At 46.5% G+C, this 19,376-nt stretch overlaps 1 protein-coding gene across 1 annotated transcript in view; it reads left to right on the top strand.

The window, feature by feature from the left end:
- Nucleotides 1–19,376, top strand: part of DNAH8 (dynein axonemal heavy chain 8) — an 8,835,797-nt gene that overhangs the window by 2,557,491 nt on the left and 6,258,930 nt on the right. The window contains exon 19 of the mRNA XM_069608756.1: nucleotides 2,573–2,653. Within this exon, the coding sequence (XP_069464857.1) occupies nucleotides 2,573–2,653 (81 nt within the window). The remainder of the gene's footprint in view (nucleotides 1–2,572; nucleotides 2,654–19,376) is intronic.

Here is a 19,376-nt window from a genome sequence, read left to right as displayed (position 1 = left end):
CTATGTGACGGCGCAGGGGCTCTGGGGAGGTTGGGAAATGCCCCCTGCGCTTCCCCCGTAAATCCCAGACACTCCGTGGGCTGAGCGGTACTTATCTCTTTGAAGCGAGGGGCCGGATGGTTCCTCCGGAGGCTCTGGGCCCCTCGCGTGTGAATTCCGAGGAGCTGCTGGGCACACGTCCACTCTCCTCGATGTCTCGAGCACAAGCCCCGTGCCTTGGGGCTTGCGCATGCGCACTCGCGCGCCACACCCAGGGCGGCTTCCCATTGGCTCGCGAGTCCGCAGAGCATGCTGGGAAATGTAGTCCTGGTGTGCCAAATGCTGGGATTTGTAGTTTTGGGCTGCAATACGTCTACAGAAAGAGCATAACAGCCTTTTGAAGTACAGTAGCTTTCTAGGTCTAGGTTTCTTCATGGTCCCTGGCCCTACAGTTCCAACAGAATATGGTCTATGGCCAGTCCTGCCCCTGACATTGGATAAGTATTCATAAATATGGTCGCTGCAAACTATAAAAACCCTAGCTCAAGGATCTCAGTTAACGGGGAGGTATCGCATCCAATTAGGCTTTAGCTGGGAACGGAACAGGGGTGCCCTCTGTCTCCTTTGCTTTTTGCTATATACTTCGAACCCCTGTTGATAGCTATAAGGGAGTCAGACAGGATTCAGGGCGTACCTTTCGGGGGACATCAGCACAAGGTCGCGGCTTTTGCGGATGACATGCTCCTCATGTTAACGCAGCCGCAGGGATCTGTCAAGGCATGCATGGAGGTGTTGACCGAGTTTGGGGGAGTGTCGGGATTGCGGATTAATTGGCAGAAGTCCGAACTGATGAATTTATCTCTTGGGGAGGACGAGGCAAAAGAACTGAAGGCACGCTCCCCGTTTAAGTGGAGCCGGGTGGGTTACGATACTTGGGGGTTCGGGTGACCCCTTCCCTAGGCAGCTGGTTTAGCGCAAATTGTGTTGTGATAACATTCCCTGTCATTATGCCCCACGGGATACACAAATGTACACATGCAAGCACTGCTAGGCACTTTGATAATTTTTTTACCTCTACTAGAAATTCAGTCACACACGCTCTAATGTGTGATATATAGCGGGGTGGGGACTGCCGTTAGCGGCCCCTGCACAAATTAGGCCCACACACTGTGGTAACGGCTTGGATGTAATGACCCGTTTCGCAGGCTTTTGCGCACCTTGTTACCTTCCTTCACAAACACGTCATGACGCTACTCGTCATGCTCTCCGTGCAATCATATGACTATGTCACATCAAAAAACAAATCCTTATCAATGTCTCACAGTCCGACAATGGTTCTTTGTCGTTGGCTCGCCACTAGATTCTGTGCAGCACAAACCCATGGAGCTTGGTGAATTGTTCTTGTTGTTTTCAGAGTATCGATGGTGGTTTTCTTCCCTCAGGGTCGCTCTGGCCTTGTGGAGGATTGTTTTCTCCTTGTCCTCTCTTGAGATCTCTTCTCCCCGTGGCTTCTCCTTCTCTGTCAGGTTGTGTCAGACTAACACTGCCATGCCACCACTTGTAATCTGGTGTTAATTCTGCCAGACCAAGTGTAGGAAACAGTAATTCCATTTTGAAGTTTCTGCCAGGTTTACCAACAATTATATACTGGCAAACATGTAATGAGGTCCATTGTCTGCTGCCTGAGTATAAAGAAAATCATGATGCCTGGCTCAACAATATAAGCTAGTGCTGCCATATGTCGCATTTTCATTATGTTTGTACTCAAACAAAATCCTGATTTTTGTCTCAATAATATATGCAAGTGTGAATCTTTTCATGCCCCTGCTTCATATGGTTGTACCCAATGAAAATCACGAGTCCTGTGTCAGCAAAATGTTCGAGTGTAACCAATGTAAACACATGTTCAGGCTACTTGTTGCCTTAGTTCTGCCCCATGTTGGTCTTCCCGCCCTATTGCTGGTCTCCCTGTGTCAGTTCTGCCCCTTTGTTGCCTCCTCTATCCCAATTCTGTCCGATGTGGCTCTCCCTGTCCCAGGATATTCCCTATCCTTGCGGCAGGGCTCAGGTGCTGCCGCACACACACACACACACACTTGCATGCATTCACCGGTGGCATCTCCACGCCTGTTCGTCATGGTGGAAGCTGGCCTAGCATGCCTGGTTACACTATTTTACAGGTTTTCGCTCCTTGGCAGAGCTGGAAGATCAGTCATGCCTTCTCCCTGCCTGTGGACCGGCTGGATTTGGGGTTTCGTCATTTTGACCCCTTTCCCAGCCTTTGTAGCAGACAGGATAGGGGGAGGGTCAAGTTGCCGGTGTGCCTAGACCAACATTTGGACTGGGCTTATGGTGATCATGCTCCCCAAGCCTAGAATTGGCAGAAAGTAATATATATTTAACATCCACATGACAAACAATGACAACAAGTGAGGGAGGCCTTGTTAGCTCTTAAAGATGGCAGGCAGTGGTCCAATCTATCCTTAGGGCTAGCTACCACTGTATGAATACTGGCATTACAGTCTTGCATTGCATCCACAATTTTAAGAGATATATTTTTGAATATATTCTTAAACGTATATTTCTTTTGCAGGAACTGCTGTCTACATTTGAAACAATGTGTAGTTCAATACCTACAGTGTTTTATGGTTTGATGACAACTCAAATTAAAAAGGTTAGTGGAAAGAAGTTTGTTAGAAAGCTGCTTAAAAATAACGAACATATGAATCACCATTGTTTTGTTGTATATGTTGTCATTATCAATATGTTTTTTGACTGCCAACCGAAGGACAAAACTAATAAATACATTAGCTTTTGAGAGCACACAGGTCCTTTTTTTCAGATTTGAACTTTTTGTAACCGAGAAGAATGTTCAAGGTTGTGTTAAGTTAATACTCCATTGTGTAGCTACAATGCTGTGCAGTTATGCTACAATCATAAATGTCAGAACGGATAATGCAGAGCAAAATCATTTGAGACATTCAGCTTCCTACAATTGATGCTTCACCATTCTCTTTGGAGAGTATGTGTCAATGGTAGCCTTTATTTAGAAAATCCCTTCGGCCATCTTTGGAAGGATGTGTTTGGAACATATATTACCAATTTTGAAAGTCTACCAGAAAGTTGACATTTTAGTAAGGGCATGGAGGCAAATAGTATGGTCTTAATTTTCAATTATTTTAACGGGTAGCAAGACCAAACCTTTTAAGCAGGACTTCAATAACAACTGATTCTACCCACGTCGACAGAAAGGGGGAACCATCCAAGCACCTCTTCATAAATGACTGTCTGCAATCCAGCATGTCCTCCGTCCTTGAAGAACACCTCACCCTAACATCTTCCATCAACATGTCTGAAATCATCTCTTGGAAGGACAATCAGCTTGTCAGAAATGTCAGTTCAGAAAACTGGTGTGACAACATCACTGAAGCCTGAAATGATATGGATATAATATGTATATGTGGGTAGGTTCCCAATAGCTGCATAGCAGTGGGATAATATTCACTTTGTGCCTTTAATAAAATCCCAACTGTCTTTCGTCAGACTAACCCAGTCAGTATAATAAGGAAGGGCATGGCAGCTCTATATCATGGAAGTTCAGCATTTTGTCCACACTGATTCTGAAGCGTGCAAAACAAGTCTACAATATAACTAACAAAATATTGATTTGCTAGACCAACCCACAGACTGGAAGATATCTTCCAGATGAACTGCAGAACAAATAGATTTCAAAGCCTTTGCATCTTTCTCAGTGTTAGCCAGTGGCCAGCCATCCAACAGGGTTGACCCGCAGGCTACCCTGCTTACCCCTGTCCACCTAGCAGACTCTCAAACTTAGATGTATTTTTCTCCTGTTTTCAAAATTGCATTGTGAAAGTATTTAAAATTGCATTGTGAAACCTAGGCCTTTTGCCCCTCTGTTAGGACACTCAAACTTAGGTGTGTTTGTCTCATGTTTTCAAAATTGCATTGTGAAAGTATTTAAAATCGCACTGTGAAAAATAGGCCTTTGCCCCTCTAATATTTTTTTTTTATTGTTGAATTTAATCAAGTGATTTTTTTTACAACATCTCCAAGTTAATTTTGGCACAATTTGGTCATGGTGATAGTTGTCTCTGAGAAGCGCAAAATCACTAAGAAAAAGGAAGAAGGCGTAAGTTCAGGAAAAACTTTGTAGGTCTTGTTGCGTTCAAGCTCAAATTTTTCCGTTAGTTGTTGGAGGATCTTGAAGGTCGCTATTTGCCATGATGTTCCCTCTCCACTGATCATTCTTGCCCACCATGTTTCTTCATCTGTCGTTGACATTGTCTAGGTAGATGTTTCATGTAGGGAAGCCGGATCGCCATCGTGCCTGAGCAGGACAGTAGTAGATGGCGAATTGTCTCCTTATCCTTATTGCAAAATCTTCAGATGTTAGACACCAAAAGTCCTCTGATTTGGTGTATTTCGTTGGTGTCAGGAAGGTTTAGTCTTGATCTCATTATGGTGCTTCGTGCTGGTCGACTAGGGAATTTTTTTATGTAGTTCTGGAGCGAGTTCAGTTTGTTCCATATCAGAGGCAGGTGAGATGTAAGTTTGTTGCTATTTGCTGCAGTCAGGGCACGGATCCAATCCAGTTGTTTTAGTTTCTTAGTTATCCTTGTGGGATTGAAGATTAGGTCGTCTTCTGAGCATTCTATGCTTTTTAGCAGCGCTAAGTTTTCGTCTCTCCATAGGTTGAGCATTTTGCAGTTTGATGCTAGGGTTTCTTTGATGACCGGTCCATGGAGGAAGGTACAATTGGGAAGAATGTATTTCCTGTAGAGCATGAGTGTATTACATTCAACATTGCCTTGAAGGGAGAGCAAGCTTAGTTCATGTCGAATCAGTGAGACAGGAGTTGACTTTGGCAGGCAAAAGACTGTCGTCCAGAAGTAAGCCTCCAATTTAGGCCACATTGTTTTAGGTAGGCAGGGCATGGCCTCAGAGCCATAGGTCACTGTAGGAACAACCTTTGATTTGTAGAAGTTCAATACTGGAATGGTGGAAAATTTGCCGACTTTTCTGTCTATGGCCTTTCCTTTCGTTGCCAGGCTTCTGATCTTTGTTAAGAGGGCTTCTTGCATGGCGAGTTCTTTTTTTGAGTTGTCTAGAACCACGCAGAGGTATTTGAACTTTTTTACTTTGTCGATGGAGGTCTTGTTTAGTGACCAGTTGTATTTTTCCTGCTTCGTGGTCGCACGTTCCACAACCATTATTTCTGTCTTCTCTGTGTTGATTTCTAGGTTGTTTTCAATGGAGAATTTGTGTAAATTGTCAAGTTGACGCTGTAAGCCTATGGGGGTCAGATCGAATAAGGTGAGGTTGTCTGCATAGAATAGTCTAGTGATGTTTGTTTGGGCTAATTGAGGTGAAAATGATCTGATGAGCTCCTCTGTATGTTGATAATCCCACATATAGGTGAGGAACAGGGCCGGGGCCAAAGGGCACCCCTGTTTAACTCCTCTTGTTGTCTCGATAGGGAGGGATAGACTTCCTTGTTGGTTTAAGTGCACTCTGATGCTGGTGTCTGTTAGTAGGGCTTTGATGGGATTGAGAATATCATTTGGGCAGTCCCAGGCTTCTAGTTTCCCCCAGAATCTGGCCCGGTCGACTCTGTCGAAAGCCTGAGAGAAGTCTATGAATGCAGTAAACAGTCTTGGGCTGCCCTCCAGCACTTTGCTTTTCAGTATGAAGAGTAAGAAGATGTTTATCGAAGTTCCCGTTTGGAAATTACCGTTACATAGTGCTCGGGAGACCCATCCTTCGAATTATTTTAACAGTAGTGATCCATAGGCTTTCCCTATTCGGTCCAAGAGGGTGATTGGATGATTGTTTGTTGGGTCTTGTTTGTTTCCTTTTTTATATATAGGAACCACGATCGCAGATGACCATGACGGTGGGACAGATTGATAATCTGCACATCTGATGAACACGGATCTTATGAATGTTGACCATTCCTCCGGGTGGATTTTTAGATCAACGTTGGTGATGCCGTCAGGGCCTGGTGCTCGTGATTTCTTCAGTTTTCGTAGAATGTCACATATGTCGTCTTGGTCATCCATTTTCGTCCATCGTGGGATCCGGTTTGACTCACTAGGACCGTTCTTTATCGGCTGAGGAAGAGTGGTATTTGAGTGGGTTAGCAGTAGGGAGTTGAAAGAGCGAGCTAAAGTGTGATGTCCAAGTAGGTTCACTAATACTATTTGAGATTACCATCCATTAGTTGATGTTAATGTATTCAGCAGCGACCAAAATTCCCTAGACTTGTTGGAGCATATTGTTTTCAGTATTGCTTCCGCATCTTGTTGGTGTAACTTCCATCTATGTGATCTCACCCAGGCTTTGTATCTTCTGCTAGCCTCTTGGGTGGCTGATTTCATTTCCGCCACAGGGAGGTTTGCTGCGATTCTTTTTGCTTTTCTGAATTTGCGTCATTTTTTAAAAGTTTATCATACGAATGGGTGATAGTTTGAGGGCTGGCGTTTTGTTTTCTCTGCGGCTTCCTGTATGGCATAAGTAGAGGACCATAGGCAACAGAGTTGGAACTGGATGTGTATCCTGATTTGCTGTATTGGTTCGTTAGGTCTCTGATGCTGTTTGCTGTGAGGCTCAACCCGGTGCCCTGGGGGTTCTGCTCTAACCCGACCATCATCCAGTCGTGATTGGAATGAGTTGACTTCCAAATAGTCAGCAGCGTGTTGTGGTCTCTGGATGCTGTTTGGAGGACCTCAAAGGAGTTAGTTAATGACAGGATGGGGTCCGACACGAAGATGTAATTGATGGTAGACACAGATTTTCCATTTGTCCATGTTGGTAGACGATTTTGGTTTATGAATACTGTGTCGAGGTTGGATAGCTTCCATGAATTCATCAGGTTGAGCCAACTTTCTCCACGTTGTTTGCTAGACGATGCTTTCTTAGATGTTTTCTGGTTGCAGAGAGCGTTTAGGCCCCTGCATATTAGGATGTGGTAGTTATTGTGAGTGGTCCGTGCGTCGTCAATCATGTTCCCGATTAGCGCCAAGAATTTCTTTTGGTCGATTGCTGCTGGATTCCAGTACACGTTGAGAATTGCAATGGAAATAGGCTGTTGAGAGGAGCCTTCTTGCAGAAGTTGCGACCAAGTTAAGAAAAGGGCTTTTAAAGAATAGTTGGCGACGAGAACACGTGATACTGAGAGGTCTTTGCCTGTTCGGCATGCCGTGAGCAAGCCCGAGGAGGGGCGACCCAGAGCACCCTTTGATGCCGGGGCCAGAAATGTTTCTATCCATCGAGCGAGGGCTTGTTGGATAGCCAGGTTTCCTGTAGGCACAAGAGGTCACAGGAACCCAGGTTGACGTCGCTCAGCAAGGTTAAATGCAAGTAGCCCCTGATGTTCCAGGAACCTATCCTAAACTCGTGTGAAGCGCTCTTGTTTACAGCCGTTGATCTACGGAAGGGCTCCTGTTCCTGGGCTGCTATTTTGTACGCTGCATTGTCAGTGCTTTTGGGAGCCACGACCAAAAGCTGGGTATGTTCGGATTGTTGATGTTAGGTGCTGTGGGTCCGTCTTTCTTAGATTGAGTGACGTTAGTAATCGTCCTGTTAATATCTTGACATTCGATGCAGAGGTTGATTTTAGCTTTGATGTCTGCTTTCTTTGAATGTGCAATTCCAAAGTTAGGTGGCAATGAGGGCTCCTGAGGTAGAGATTGGTTTTTGGTCGAAAAGCTCACTTTTGGACTGCGGCGGGGATCTGTTGAAGATGGTCGATAAGAATCTCTCTGACTGCTGCGAGTGGTTTTAGGGTAACAGTGTTTTCCTGATTCTTGGCCATTTTCGCTTATTTTTCTGCTTTTACCCGCCTTATTCCGTGTGGGTTCAAAGCTTGTAGAGTTGTCATGCTGCGGGGTCTCCCTCTGTAGGGATAGGTGGTATCCTAAGCTTAGGAAGTCTCTGTCGTGGTTTATCAGTGTGTTTTTAACTCTGCTTGATAGAATGTGGAGAAGACTTGTCACCCTTCGGTGGTAAGGGCTAGCTTCCACAATCCACAGGTCGTCCGAGCTGATTTGGTTAAGGTTAGGTATGAGATGAATCAGGGACAAAGTTCCTCCTCTGTTTAATATGACTTCGTCTCGATTTTCCTTGATTTGTTCCAGTTTGAGGATCCTTTCCTAAGAGGTTTTCTGGACTTGTTAATAGGCGCCCGTCTTGGATCTGTAGTGTCGAGATGCATGACCTGTGTTGTGTCTGGCGCGATCCTCTGGTCGATGGTTTCGTGGTGTAGTTTGACGAGGATATCTAACAGCAGGGACTGTTTCCAAAGCGTTGGAATGATCTGCTGGTTGTGTCCGGCGACGCTCAGAGCAATGTTTAGAGTGATTTGGCCCATACTTGAGGTTCCGTTTTGGAGAGATATCGTTTGTTCCTTTAGGTGCTGTTTTTGGTCTGTCTAGTGCTGAGGCTTCGATTTTCTTCCTGCGCTCCACTAGGGTCATAAACGGTGGTTGGTTCCCATCCTCGTCTGGTTTAAGACTTGCTTAGGGATCGTGGGTGTAAGGACCCAAAAAAGGAGGTCTGATTTGATCTTCAGCAAGGATCATCGCGTCAACAGAGACTACCGCATCTGAGTGTTCTGTGAGATTCATCAGGTCTTCATTTGACATAAAGACATAAGACATAAAGTCCTCTATTGTTTTTGGTGAGTCCTGGGTTTTTTGGTTTGTGGGTGTGTCGTTAGGGCTCGTAATACCGCACTCCTGTTGAGTTTGTCATGTTTGGGAAATAAGATGCGAGGAGGCCGCCAGAGCTGGTTTAGTCGGTGTTGGGCAGAATCCTGTGCAGTGCCCTTAGAGACCACTACACACAATTAAGACTACAGGTGGCAATACAAGTTTTACCTTTGGTACAAGCCCGTACTACTATGTCAGAGTGGTAGCAGTGGCGGAGCAGCCAGGCCTATCTCAAGAGTACATGAGCAGTAGCAGAGATTACACAAAGGGACCACAATTACTCTGACTCAAGCAAACACTGACTCAACGTTTCAGGTAGAAAAATATAAGTACTTTTTAAAAAAAAAAAAATTAAATTTTTTTTTATTTTTGTTTTAATTGTATCACAATTTTTACAAAAAAGGAAGATAGAAAGTCCTTATGACCTTGAATTCATATCCTAGTTTGGTTCCTTTACTTGACTTGACCTCAGTCCTGATTCTCAGATGAAGAAGAGGGGACTTCGACGTGATGTGATTTTTGTATGTCTTTGGGGGTTGGACTTCCCTTTGCTTGGTCGATCTGTTATAAGTTCAGAGCTTTAAAGAACAAAGTCACTCCGATGACAAAGCGCCTGTTGTTATCACCGGACAGCATTGCTCATAGATCTTCCATGTCTAAAGTAGAGTAGTTCTTCAGTGGGTCTGCAAGGAATCGATGTCGTTCTGTCACCAAACCTGCGCATTCGAGAATCAAGTGTTTCGTGGTTTCTATTTTGTTCTCAATTTTGCAGAAGCGACAGATATTCGTTTCAGCTTGCTTGCGTATAGCCAGGATTTCATTTGTTTTCAGTTGGTTTAATTTAAACCTCAGGAACAGTCGGCTTAACCTCTTATCAGGGAATTTCTGAAGACAGCTCTAACAGTTTAAATGTCTGGTCTCCCTTTTCTCCCCCTTCTGTCGAACTCTCCTCACCTGAACCGCCGGAATTGCTGTCGGGGTCCTGCAGACGCCGTCGAAGTAGATAATCCTTCTCCTTTTTCAGATGAGCTTGCTTGTCACAGAGGGAGGCCACCATGACCGCTGGAGAGAACAGCTGTCCGAGGACCTCCCTTCCGGAACCAAGCCGAAATAGGGGAAAAACCCTGAATGGGGAAAAACCCTTGGACTCCTCTGGTCTGTAGCACGGAAGGCGTAGTTCCAGCAGAAAGTAGACTTTCAGATGGGTAGGAGGTAGGTAATAGACTGGATCTGTATGAGTAACTGAAGGCAACACTGCAGCGGAACAGGGGAGTCCTGTCGTGGGAGCCGGAGGACAGGGCTCCACGGAACACCCACCAGCCAATGCAGCAAGCGGGGCGAGGACCGGAGAAGAGGTAAGCAAAGGAGAAAGGCGCCAGACAAGTAGCGGAGAGAGAAAAGAAAAGCGTAGGGAAAGGGGCGGCGCCTATCCGTGGGGACGGGGCCGCAAGAGAAGAGAAACAGTAACTGCCGAGGAGCGGCGGCAGCAGAGAAAACTGGAGGGGAGAGAAAGTAAGAAGAACACTCGCTGGGGGGCGCGAGTGACAGAAGCCTGGACAGAGCGAGGCAGGAGCGAAGAAACCTGGAAGAGTGAGAGCTTCCAAAGGATAGTTGCAACGCAGGGACCGCTGGGCCGGAAGAGAAGATATACTCCCAGCGGCCCCGCCCTACAAGGAGGAAAAAGTAATGGACACAAAGGAGGGACTAGTACCTCCCGTACCTACGTCCCAAAACCCAGCGCGGAAGAAACCGCCAGTCGGAACGCCTGCGGGTGACAGTATGCCCCCTTCCAGTCCGCACCACCCCAGGCTTCCCCGGGTGCATGCGGTGGAACCTGGCGAGCAAGCGAGGAGCATGCACCTGAGAAGCAGGTTCCCAAGAGTCCTCTGACTCCGAATAACCCTTCCAGGACAAAAGGTATTCCAACCTCCCTCGGTAGAACCTAGAGTCTCTAATGTTGGAGACCTCAAATTCTGCTTGATTGGGTGTCTGTGAGGGAGTGTGTCTGGGCACTGGTCTGTGATGAGAATCGGAATAGAAAGGTTTAAGGAGAGATGAATGAAATACAGGGTTAATGCGATTCAGAGAAGGAGGCAGCCGAAGGCGGTAAGCCACAGGATTGATCTTGAGAAGAATGGGAAAAGGACCCAAAAAGCGAGGGAATAGTTTAGAGGCGCCTTGTCCATCTGGGTAAAAACCGAGTGGACAACCACACCTTGTCGCCTGGCTTCCAATCTGGACATTCTTTGCAGTGTTTATCTGCTCCGATCTTCGATCGTCTCCTGCTGTTCTCTAAACTCCGCAATGCCGTGGCATGGGCATCCTTGATCTGATCCAATACCTCTTCGGCCGCTGGGGAGTTGGTGAAACTGGGAACCTCCGGAAGAATGGACTTAGGGTGGACCCCATAAGTACAAAAGAATGGCGAGAGACCAATGGCAGCGTGTCTGGTATTGTTATACGAGAATTCTGCAGTGGGCAGTAGAGAAACCCAATTGTCCTGATGCTGAGTGACGTAACATCTCAGATATAGTTCGAGAGTAGCGTTCAGACGTTCCCTCATCCCGTTGGATTGGGGATGGAATCCCGAAGAGAGTGCTCTTTCAATCTCCAATCGGTTACACAGGGCTGTCCAGAATCTCGAGGTGTACTGACTACCCCGATCAGAGATGATCTTGTCAGGTAAACCGTGAAGTCTGAAGATGTCTCGTGCAAACACCTCAGCCATCCTGGTGGCTGTACGAACACCAGAAAGAGGAGAGAAATGTGCCATCCTGGAGAACGCATCTACCGTGACCATGATGCAGGTACAGGATTCGGATTCCGGTAGGTCTACAATGAAATCCGTAGAAACCAACCCCCAGGGGCGAGTAGGCATCTCAACTTGGGTAAGTAACCCCAACGGTTTCCCTGTAGGATATTTAGACCGAGCACAAATAGGACAGGTCTTCACAAAGTCCAGGGTATCTCTTCTCACGGTGGGCCAGGAAAAATTCCTCGAGATGAGCTCCAGGGTGTTGATTCCCCCGCGGTGACCTGCAAGGCGAGAAGTGTGACACCAATCCAGAATCTTCTTCCGCAGCGTGCCTTCCGGAACATACAGTCGTTTCTTGAAGAACAGCCAGCCGTCCTTCTCCTGGTAAGGAGAGTTGGAGTGTAATGGTAATTGGGGAAGTTCCTGAACCACAGCGGTTTTAACCTCTTGTAGGAAAGAACTAACAAGGGCCAATATCCGATTGCGATGAAACATGGGTTCAGCGGATAACGAAGCTGGAGTCCTTGCGGGATAGGGCGTCTGCCAGACGGTTTAGTGACCCAGGAATGTAAGAAATCTGGTAATCATATTGCGAGAAAAGATAGGCCCAACGTGCTTGCCTGGAATTAGAACACTCCATTTCCTGGAGGGCTCTCAGGTTTTTGTGGTCAGTCCTGATAAGGAAGGGATGTCGGGCCCCCATGAGCAGATGGCGCCATTCATCGCAAGCCAATTTCATTGCCAACAGCTCCTTTTCTAGGACAGAATAATTCAATTGACTGGGTGAGAGTGTCTTGGATAAGTAAGCTACCGGATGTTCCACTCCACCGACAGCCTGAAGTAGTACCGCTCCGATGGCAATTGCAGAGGCGTCGGTCTCCAGGATGAAGGGCTGAGTTTGGTCCGGGTGTCGGAGAATCGGAGCTGAGCAGAAGAGATGTTTGAGCAACTTGAAACTGTTCTCGGTATCGGTTGACCAGCGGAACGGAGAGGCCTCCTTCTTGAGTAGGCGAGTGATGGGGTACACCACTTCCGAGAAGTTGGGGATGAACCTTCGGTAATAGTTGGAGAGTCCCAGGAACCTCTGCACCTCTCGGACAGAAGTGGGGGTGGGCCATTCGAGAATGGCCTGAACCTTCCTTTGATCCATGTATATCCCTTCTTCTGATAACTTGTAGCCCAGATACTGCACAGAAGGTACCGCAAATTTGCACTTCTCGGCTTTAACCAATAGCTCGTTCTTTTGTAGACGTTCAAGAACTTGAGTGACATGAACGATGTGTTCCTGTAAGTTTGAGGAGTAGACCAAGATATCATCCAAATAGATGATGACGGAAGTGGAAAGCATATCGGAAAACATTCTATCCATAAATCTTTGAAACGCTGCAGGAGCGTTAACCAGTCCAAATGGCATCACCTTATACTCGTACAGGCCGAATGGGGTGCGGAATGCCGTCTTCCATTCGTCACCCTTGGAGATTCTGAGCAGATGGTATGCGTTTCTGAGGTCGAGTTTGGTAAAAATTCTGGCTCCTTGTACAGCCTCGATGATATCGGAGATCAATGGCATGGGATAACGATCTCGGATAGTCACCTTATTTAGACCTCTGTAGTCTATACAGGGTCTAAGTTCAGTGGAATCCCTTTTCTTGATGAAAAATAAGGGAGCCCCTGCAGGGGATTTCGAAGGCTGAATCAGCCCATTCTTCATATTTGTGTCCAAATAGTTTCGTAACACAAGCTTCTCCGTAAGTGTTAGAGAGAACATTCTGCCAAATGGAACTAGTGCATTGGGTACCAAATCTATGGTACAGTCCTCGGGCCGATGAGGTGGCAGTTTGAAGTGAAGGCTTTCTTGGAATACTTCGGAGTATTTCAAGCAAAAATTGGGTAGTGCAAAACCCCCCACACAGTTGGAGGTGTGAGCCGTAATAGATTGAAGGCCCTTCTGACTCTTCGGTGGAAGACAGTGTTCGATTGCAGTATGCAGAACAGAAACTCAGCTGGTTATTTGTCCAATCGATTTGGGGATTGTGTCTGCGAAGCCATGTGATTCCCAAAATTATTGGAAAATGTGAAGCCCGGATGATGTCGAACCTTAACACTTCCGAGTGCTGAAAAACTGTTAAGGATAGCTCTTCAGTGGTATGGGTGATGAGTCCGGATGATAGTGGAGAGCCGTCAACTCCTTCTATCTTCTGACCTTCCTTCCGGGGTATCCTGCGTAGACCGACCTTATCGGCCCATAGAGTATCAACGAAGTTTCCTGCTGCTCCGCAGTCCAACAATGCGAGAGTCTCCACCTTCTCGCCTTCTATCATGATGATAGCTGAAACTACCATGAGTCTGGAATCTTCCTTGGAGTCAGAAGAAGAAACTGTTAGAGAAACATAGGGACGAGTAGACAGAACTGGAAACCCCCAGACACTAGTCCCTATTGATGCCGAGGGTGATCGTTTCCCTGCCTCTTGTTAGGCAGTTCTGTGCAGTCTTTTAGAAGGTGTTGATCCGACCCACAGTAAGCGCAAAGTCCCTTTTCTCTTCTTCGCCGTCTTTCGGCAGCAGTCAGAGGTGCTCTTGTGGAGCCAATCTGCATCGGTTCCTCTGAAGCGGCAGCGGGAGAACGACTAGGGGGAGAGTAGGCCCGAGAATCCGGGAGGAATCCTGAGCCTCGTTGTTTGCGTCTTTCCATCTTCCTTTCCTGTAGGCGATACTCGATATGTAGTGCAGCAGTTAGCAGGTCCGAGAAAGTAGGTGAGCGAGTAGATCTGGCTAACTCATCCTTAATCTCCTCTTTTAGACCCCTCCTGAAAATGGCATACTGTGCCGGTTCTGGCCAGCCTGCGCCAGAAGCTACTGTTTTGAAAGCAGAGATATATGACAGGACGTCCAAAGAACCTTGCTTTACATCCAACAACTCTTCAGAAGCAGTAAATGACAACTCTGGGCGTTCGAAAGTCTGTCTCAGAGAATTTTGGAATGCTGCGTAATCTTGGAGAATGGCATTGTTGCTTGTGACTAGGGGAGTGGCCCAGGTCAGAGCGTTGCCCGTCATGTTTGAGATTAGGAAGCCGACCTTCGCTTGGTCTGTAGAGAAAGTGCGGGGTCGGAAAGTAAAGTAGACAGTACACGCCTCTAGGAATTCCTTCACTTTCTTGGGGGCACCATCAAATTTTCCCGAGGATAGTGTTGTAGGCGGTAGTTCTGGAGGAGGAGGTTCCCGGGCGGATACCATTTGTCTAAGGAGGGCGTTCTGAGCTTTGACTCCCTGAAGTTCCTGAGACATAGCTTGAATTGCCTTCCAAAGCTCTTGCACTTGCCCTTCGGCTGACATCGTGTCTTTCTTTGGCGTTGCAATCTGTAACAGTTTAAATGCCTGGTCTCCCTTTTCTCCCCCTTCTGTCGAACTCTCCTCACCTGAACCGCCGGAATTGCTGTCGGGGTCCTGCAGACGCCGTCGAAGTAGATAATCCTTCTCCTTTTTCCGATGAGCTTGCTTGGAGAGAACAGCTGTCTGAGGACCTCCCTTCCGGAACCAAGCCGAAATAGGGGAAAAACCCTGAATGGGGAATAACCCTTGGACTCCTCTGGTCTGTAGCACGGAAGGCGTAGTTCCAGCAGAAAGTAGACTTTCAGATGGGTAGGAGGTAGGTAATAGACTGGATCCGTATGAGTAACTGAAGGCAACACTGCAGCGAAACAGGGGAGTCCTGTCGTGGGAGCCGGAGGACAGGGCTCCACGGAACACCCACCAGCCAATGCAGCAAGCGGGGCGAGGACCGGAGAAGAGGTAAGCAAAGGAGAAAGGTGCCAGACAAGTAGCGGAGAGAGAAAAGAAAAGCGTAGGGAAAGGGGCAGCGCCTATCCGCCGGGACGGGGCCGCAAGAGAAGAGAAACAGTAACAGTCGAGGAGCGGCGGCAGCAGAGAAAACTGGAGGGGAGAGAAAGTAAGAAGAACACTCGCTGGAGGGCGCGAGTGACAGAAGCCTGGACAGAGCGAGGCAGGAGCGAAGAAACCCGGAAGAGCGAGAGCTTCCAAAGGATAGTTGCAACACAGGGACTGCTGGGCCGGGAGAGAAGATATACTCCCAGCGGCCCGCGCTACAAGGAGGAAAAAGTAATGGACACAAAAGAGGGACTAGTACCTCCCGTACCTACGTCCCAAAACCCAGCGCGGAAGAAATCGCCAGTCGGAACGCCTGCGGGTGACAATAGCCTCGTACCGCGTCTAGCTTCATTGGAACACTTGGAATATTTGCTGCCAGAGAATAAGTATTGGCTACTTCTTGAGTTTGAATCCCGCCGCTACAAGCATTTTTTTTTGATACTTTGTTGGGGTTTTGGATCAGTGTCTACACGTTGAGGTCCAGTTCCTTTAGGATGGTCAGATTTCGTTCTTCCCAGATGGAGAGCATACAATTGTCGCCGTTTTGGATTTCCTTTCAGATGAGGTCCAGAACTTTTGCTTCAGGCGCGTTGATTACATTCCGGTACAACATAAGGCTTGCTCTCATTTTTGTTACTAAGAGAGATGGTAAACACAGTTCTCTTCTTATTAAGGCGATAGGGGTGGAATTCGCCAGACCTAGGACTGACTGCCAGAAGTAGCTTTCCTATTTCTCCCAGATAAAGTCTGGGGCCAATGGCATTGCGTCCATGCCATAAATCAGGGCCGGCACCACCTTGGCCTTCAAGAATCTCAACGTTGGAATGATCGAGAAGCGACCGTACTTTCTATCTGCCGCCTTGGCTTGCACGGTTAGGCTCTTCAGTTTTGACCATAGTGCTTCTTGCATAGTTTTTTCCTCTTTGTCATTACTTATCATAATTCCCAGATATTTAAATGCTTTTACTGTTTCCAGGTTTTGCCCCTCACAGTGCCATGTGAATTTTTGTTTTTTCTTTGCAGACTGTCCAAGAATGAGGATTTTCGTTTTCTCTTTGTTTAGCCTTAAGTTGTTCTTTGCCATAAATGCCACCAGGTTGTCTATTTGGCGCTGTAAGCCAATAGGCGTCAGATCCATCACAATAATGTCATCAGCGTAGAGTAATGATGGAGGAAAGTGTTGGATCGCTGCACTTGATTCACCGAAGACTGCGATATAAGAATTGTACAGCATAGGCGCCAGAGGACAGCCCTGCTTTACGCCTCTTGAAGTCTCAATTTCTTCTGATAGGCGCCCCTCGGCGCTGAGACATACTCGGATGGAGGTTCCTTGATGTAGTGCTTTTATTGGTTCAAGAATTGAATCCTGGCAGTCTTTGGCTTCAAGTTTTGACCAGAGACGTTGTCTATTGACCTGGTCAAAAGCTTGGACCAGGTCGATAAAGACAACGTAGATGGGAAAGCCACCTTGTAAGACTTTGGCTTTCAGAGCGCTCAGTAGCAAGATGTTAATAGTGGTTCCTCCTGAGTTCCTTATGAAGCCATTCTGAAAAGGATCCGCAAGATTGTTAACGCGAATCCAAGTTTGGAGTAAGTCCAATATAAGGGATGCGCAGACCTTCCCCATCACCTCAAGGAGGGCAATTGGTCTATACTGATTAGGGTCATCAGTAGCACCTCTCTTGAATATTAGAACGATGTTAGCTTTCTTCCAGGACGATGGAACTTCATTGGAAAGGTTGCAATTTGAGAAAATTTTACTCATTATGCTGGCCCACAACTCTGGATGTTTTTTTAGTTCTAGATTGCTTTTGCCATCTGGCCCAGGTGCTCTGGAATTGTTCAATTTCCTTAATTTAATGAGGATTGATTCCTTGTCGTCTGGAATTTCTCAGGGAGTTTTGGCTTTGGGTCTTGGCCTGTTTTCCACTTGATTTATATTCGATGGTGGAATCGGTGCAAACAATATCGAGAAGTGGTTTATCCAACGGCCCTCTCCTACATTATTTTGTATGTTGTCGTTGGTCTTGTTTATGGAACCTTTGATTAAGTTCCAAAAGTCCTTCGGCTTATTTCCACAGATGGCGAGCAACATCTGTTCGGAGTTGTTCTGGTATAGTTTATGCCGATGGTGTATGAGCCAGCTCTTATAGTTATTGACAGCATTTGTCCAGTTCGCCAAAGTTTCGTTGGAAGGAGACTTTTGATAAACTTTTTTCAGTCTCCTATGGAGTCGTCTTTTTTCTACCAGATCTTTGTTATATGAATGTAGATGACCAATCTGTGGTTTGGTTAATTTGGCTGATGACATCTGCAACTTGGTAAGAAGAGGAGTGTAGTCTAGACCCTCCCTGTTCCTTTTAGCAGATAGCAGGTTCTTGTGATCGATTCGAGTAAAGCGTGCTTCAATCTCACGGAGGCCTTTTTCAGAGATTTTTACTCGTTTTCCCTTCTCCGACGTCTCTATTGGTAAGGAGCAGATTGAAGATTGATCAATGGACACTAGACCTTCTGTGACTAAAAGGTTGTGGTCACTGAAAGCTGTTTGCACAATCTTGAAAGAGTGAATTTCAGGAAGGAGATCTCTTGAGACGAATGTATAGTCGATCGTCCCTTGTTGCTCCCCTCTTTGCCATGACGGGATCTCGAGATTAGTCTCTTTACGATACCAGTGAAGGTTATACATATCTCTGGCTTCCATTAACTTATCAAGGAGTTTTCCTCTTTTTCTCGCCAGGGAGTTATGGTCTGTAGGCTTTTGATAATTTCCAATCCCTTCACACTTTGCATTAAAATAGCCATTTATGATTGTGCTGTGATCCGGGTTTTTTCCGTATGCCTATCCCATCAGGTTCTGGAGGACTGAGGTGAATTCATCACTTGTTGTCGACTCAGGGTTCCAGTAAACGTTTATCAAGAAGATTGTACCCACTTTTGAAACAGCGGAAAGTGTCTTACATTTTAAGATTGATGCTTGGATCCAATACGGTGACGAGAGAGTTTCCACAACATCAACTCGGGAGCCCGCTCCGACCATGGTTAAGAGTCCTGTGTATGGGCGTCCTGCTGCCCCTTTCTTTGCAGCCGTATAGATGATTTCATATCCATCCAGCTGCGGTTTGGAGGTCAGCCATGTTTCTTGGAGACACATAATGTCGAAATGCCCTAGGTTCACATCGGTTGCTTTAGTTAAATGCCAAAAGCCCCTCGTGTTCCAACAGCCAAGTTTTAGAAGCTTCTTTGGTGGTGTTTTCCCCATCAGTTGGTTCTTCATGGATTGACGGATGATAGATCGCGTCAACCACTGATCGTGGCTACTGGTTACCTCGCGAGGTCCTCTTAGAGTTGGACCAGGACCAGGGCATTGATTGATTTGCCCCTGTTACACCATGCTTATTTGGTGCTTGTGCGTTCCTTGGGGAACAGGGATGTCTTTAGTTTCATGTTTGATGCTGTTCCATCCTTCCTTCGCCTTCGGGGGCGTTGTTAGATTTTTTTCTTGCCCCCTGGTTGGATTTTTGAGTTCTGTGCGTGTCCGTTTTTTGCTCCTTATAAACCGGACGGATATGTTCCATCCTGCTGATATAATGAACACGTGTGTCTCTTTTCGGTGGTTTAGAAGCGTTGGGGTTGGGTATTGCCCTACCAACTTCTAGTGAGGAATCTGTTTGTTTATTCAAACATTTTATTTCCGCTAGTTCATAACCCAACCGCAGGAGGGTTTCAGTTTCCTTCAATAATTGAGATTCGATATTATTGGAATTGAGATGTATATAGGAATAATCGAGTCTTCCTGATGTGCTTGGCTCCACCATCCAGAGGTCCTGATTTCGAATATGTCTTAAGCTTGGAATTTGCATTAGGATTTTTAGGATGTTAGTTCTGTTCATGGTCACTCTGCCCAGATTTGGGTTTGTGCTTTTCAATCTTAGAATACAGTCGCTTACTATTTTCTTAGATTTCACTTTTGGGGGTCTTTCAGGTTCCGATCTTCTAGTGCTTTTAGAATTCGATTCCAACCGAG

The sequence above is a fragment of the Ambystoma mexicanum genome, chromosome 4q (genome assembly GCF_040938575.1).
Source record: "Ambystoma mexicanum isolate Mex_15411 chromosome 4q, UKY_AmexF1_1, whole genome shotgun sequence".
In the NCBI taxonomy this organism is placed as follows: Eukaryota; Metazoa; Chordata; class Amphibia; order Caudata; family Ambystomatidae; genus Ambystoma; species Ambystoma mexicanum.
Note: the sequence above shows the minus strand (reverse complement) of the source record. Positions and strands in the feature narration are given on the sequence as shown.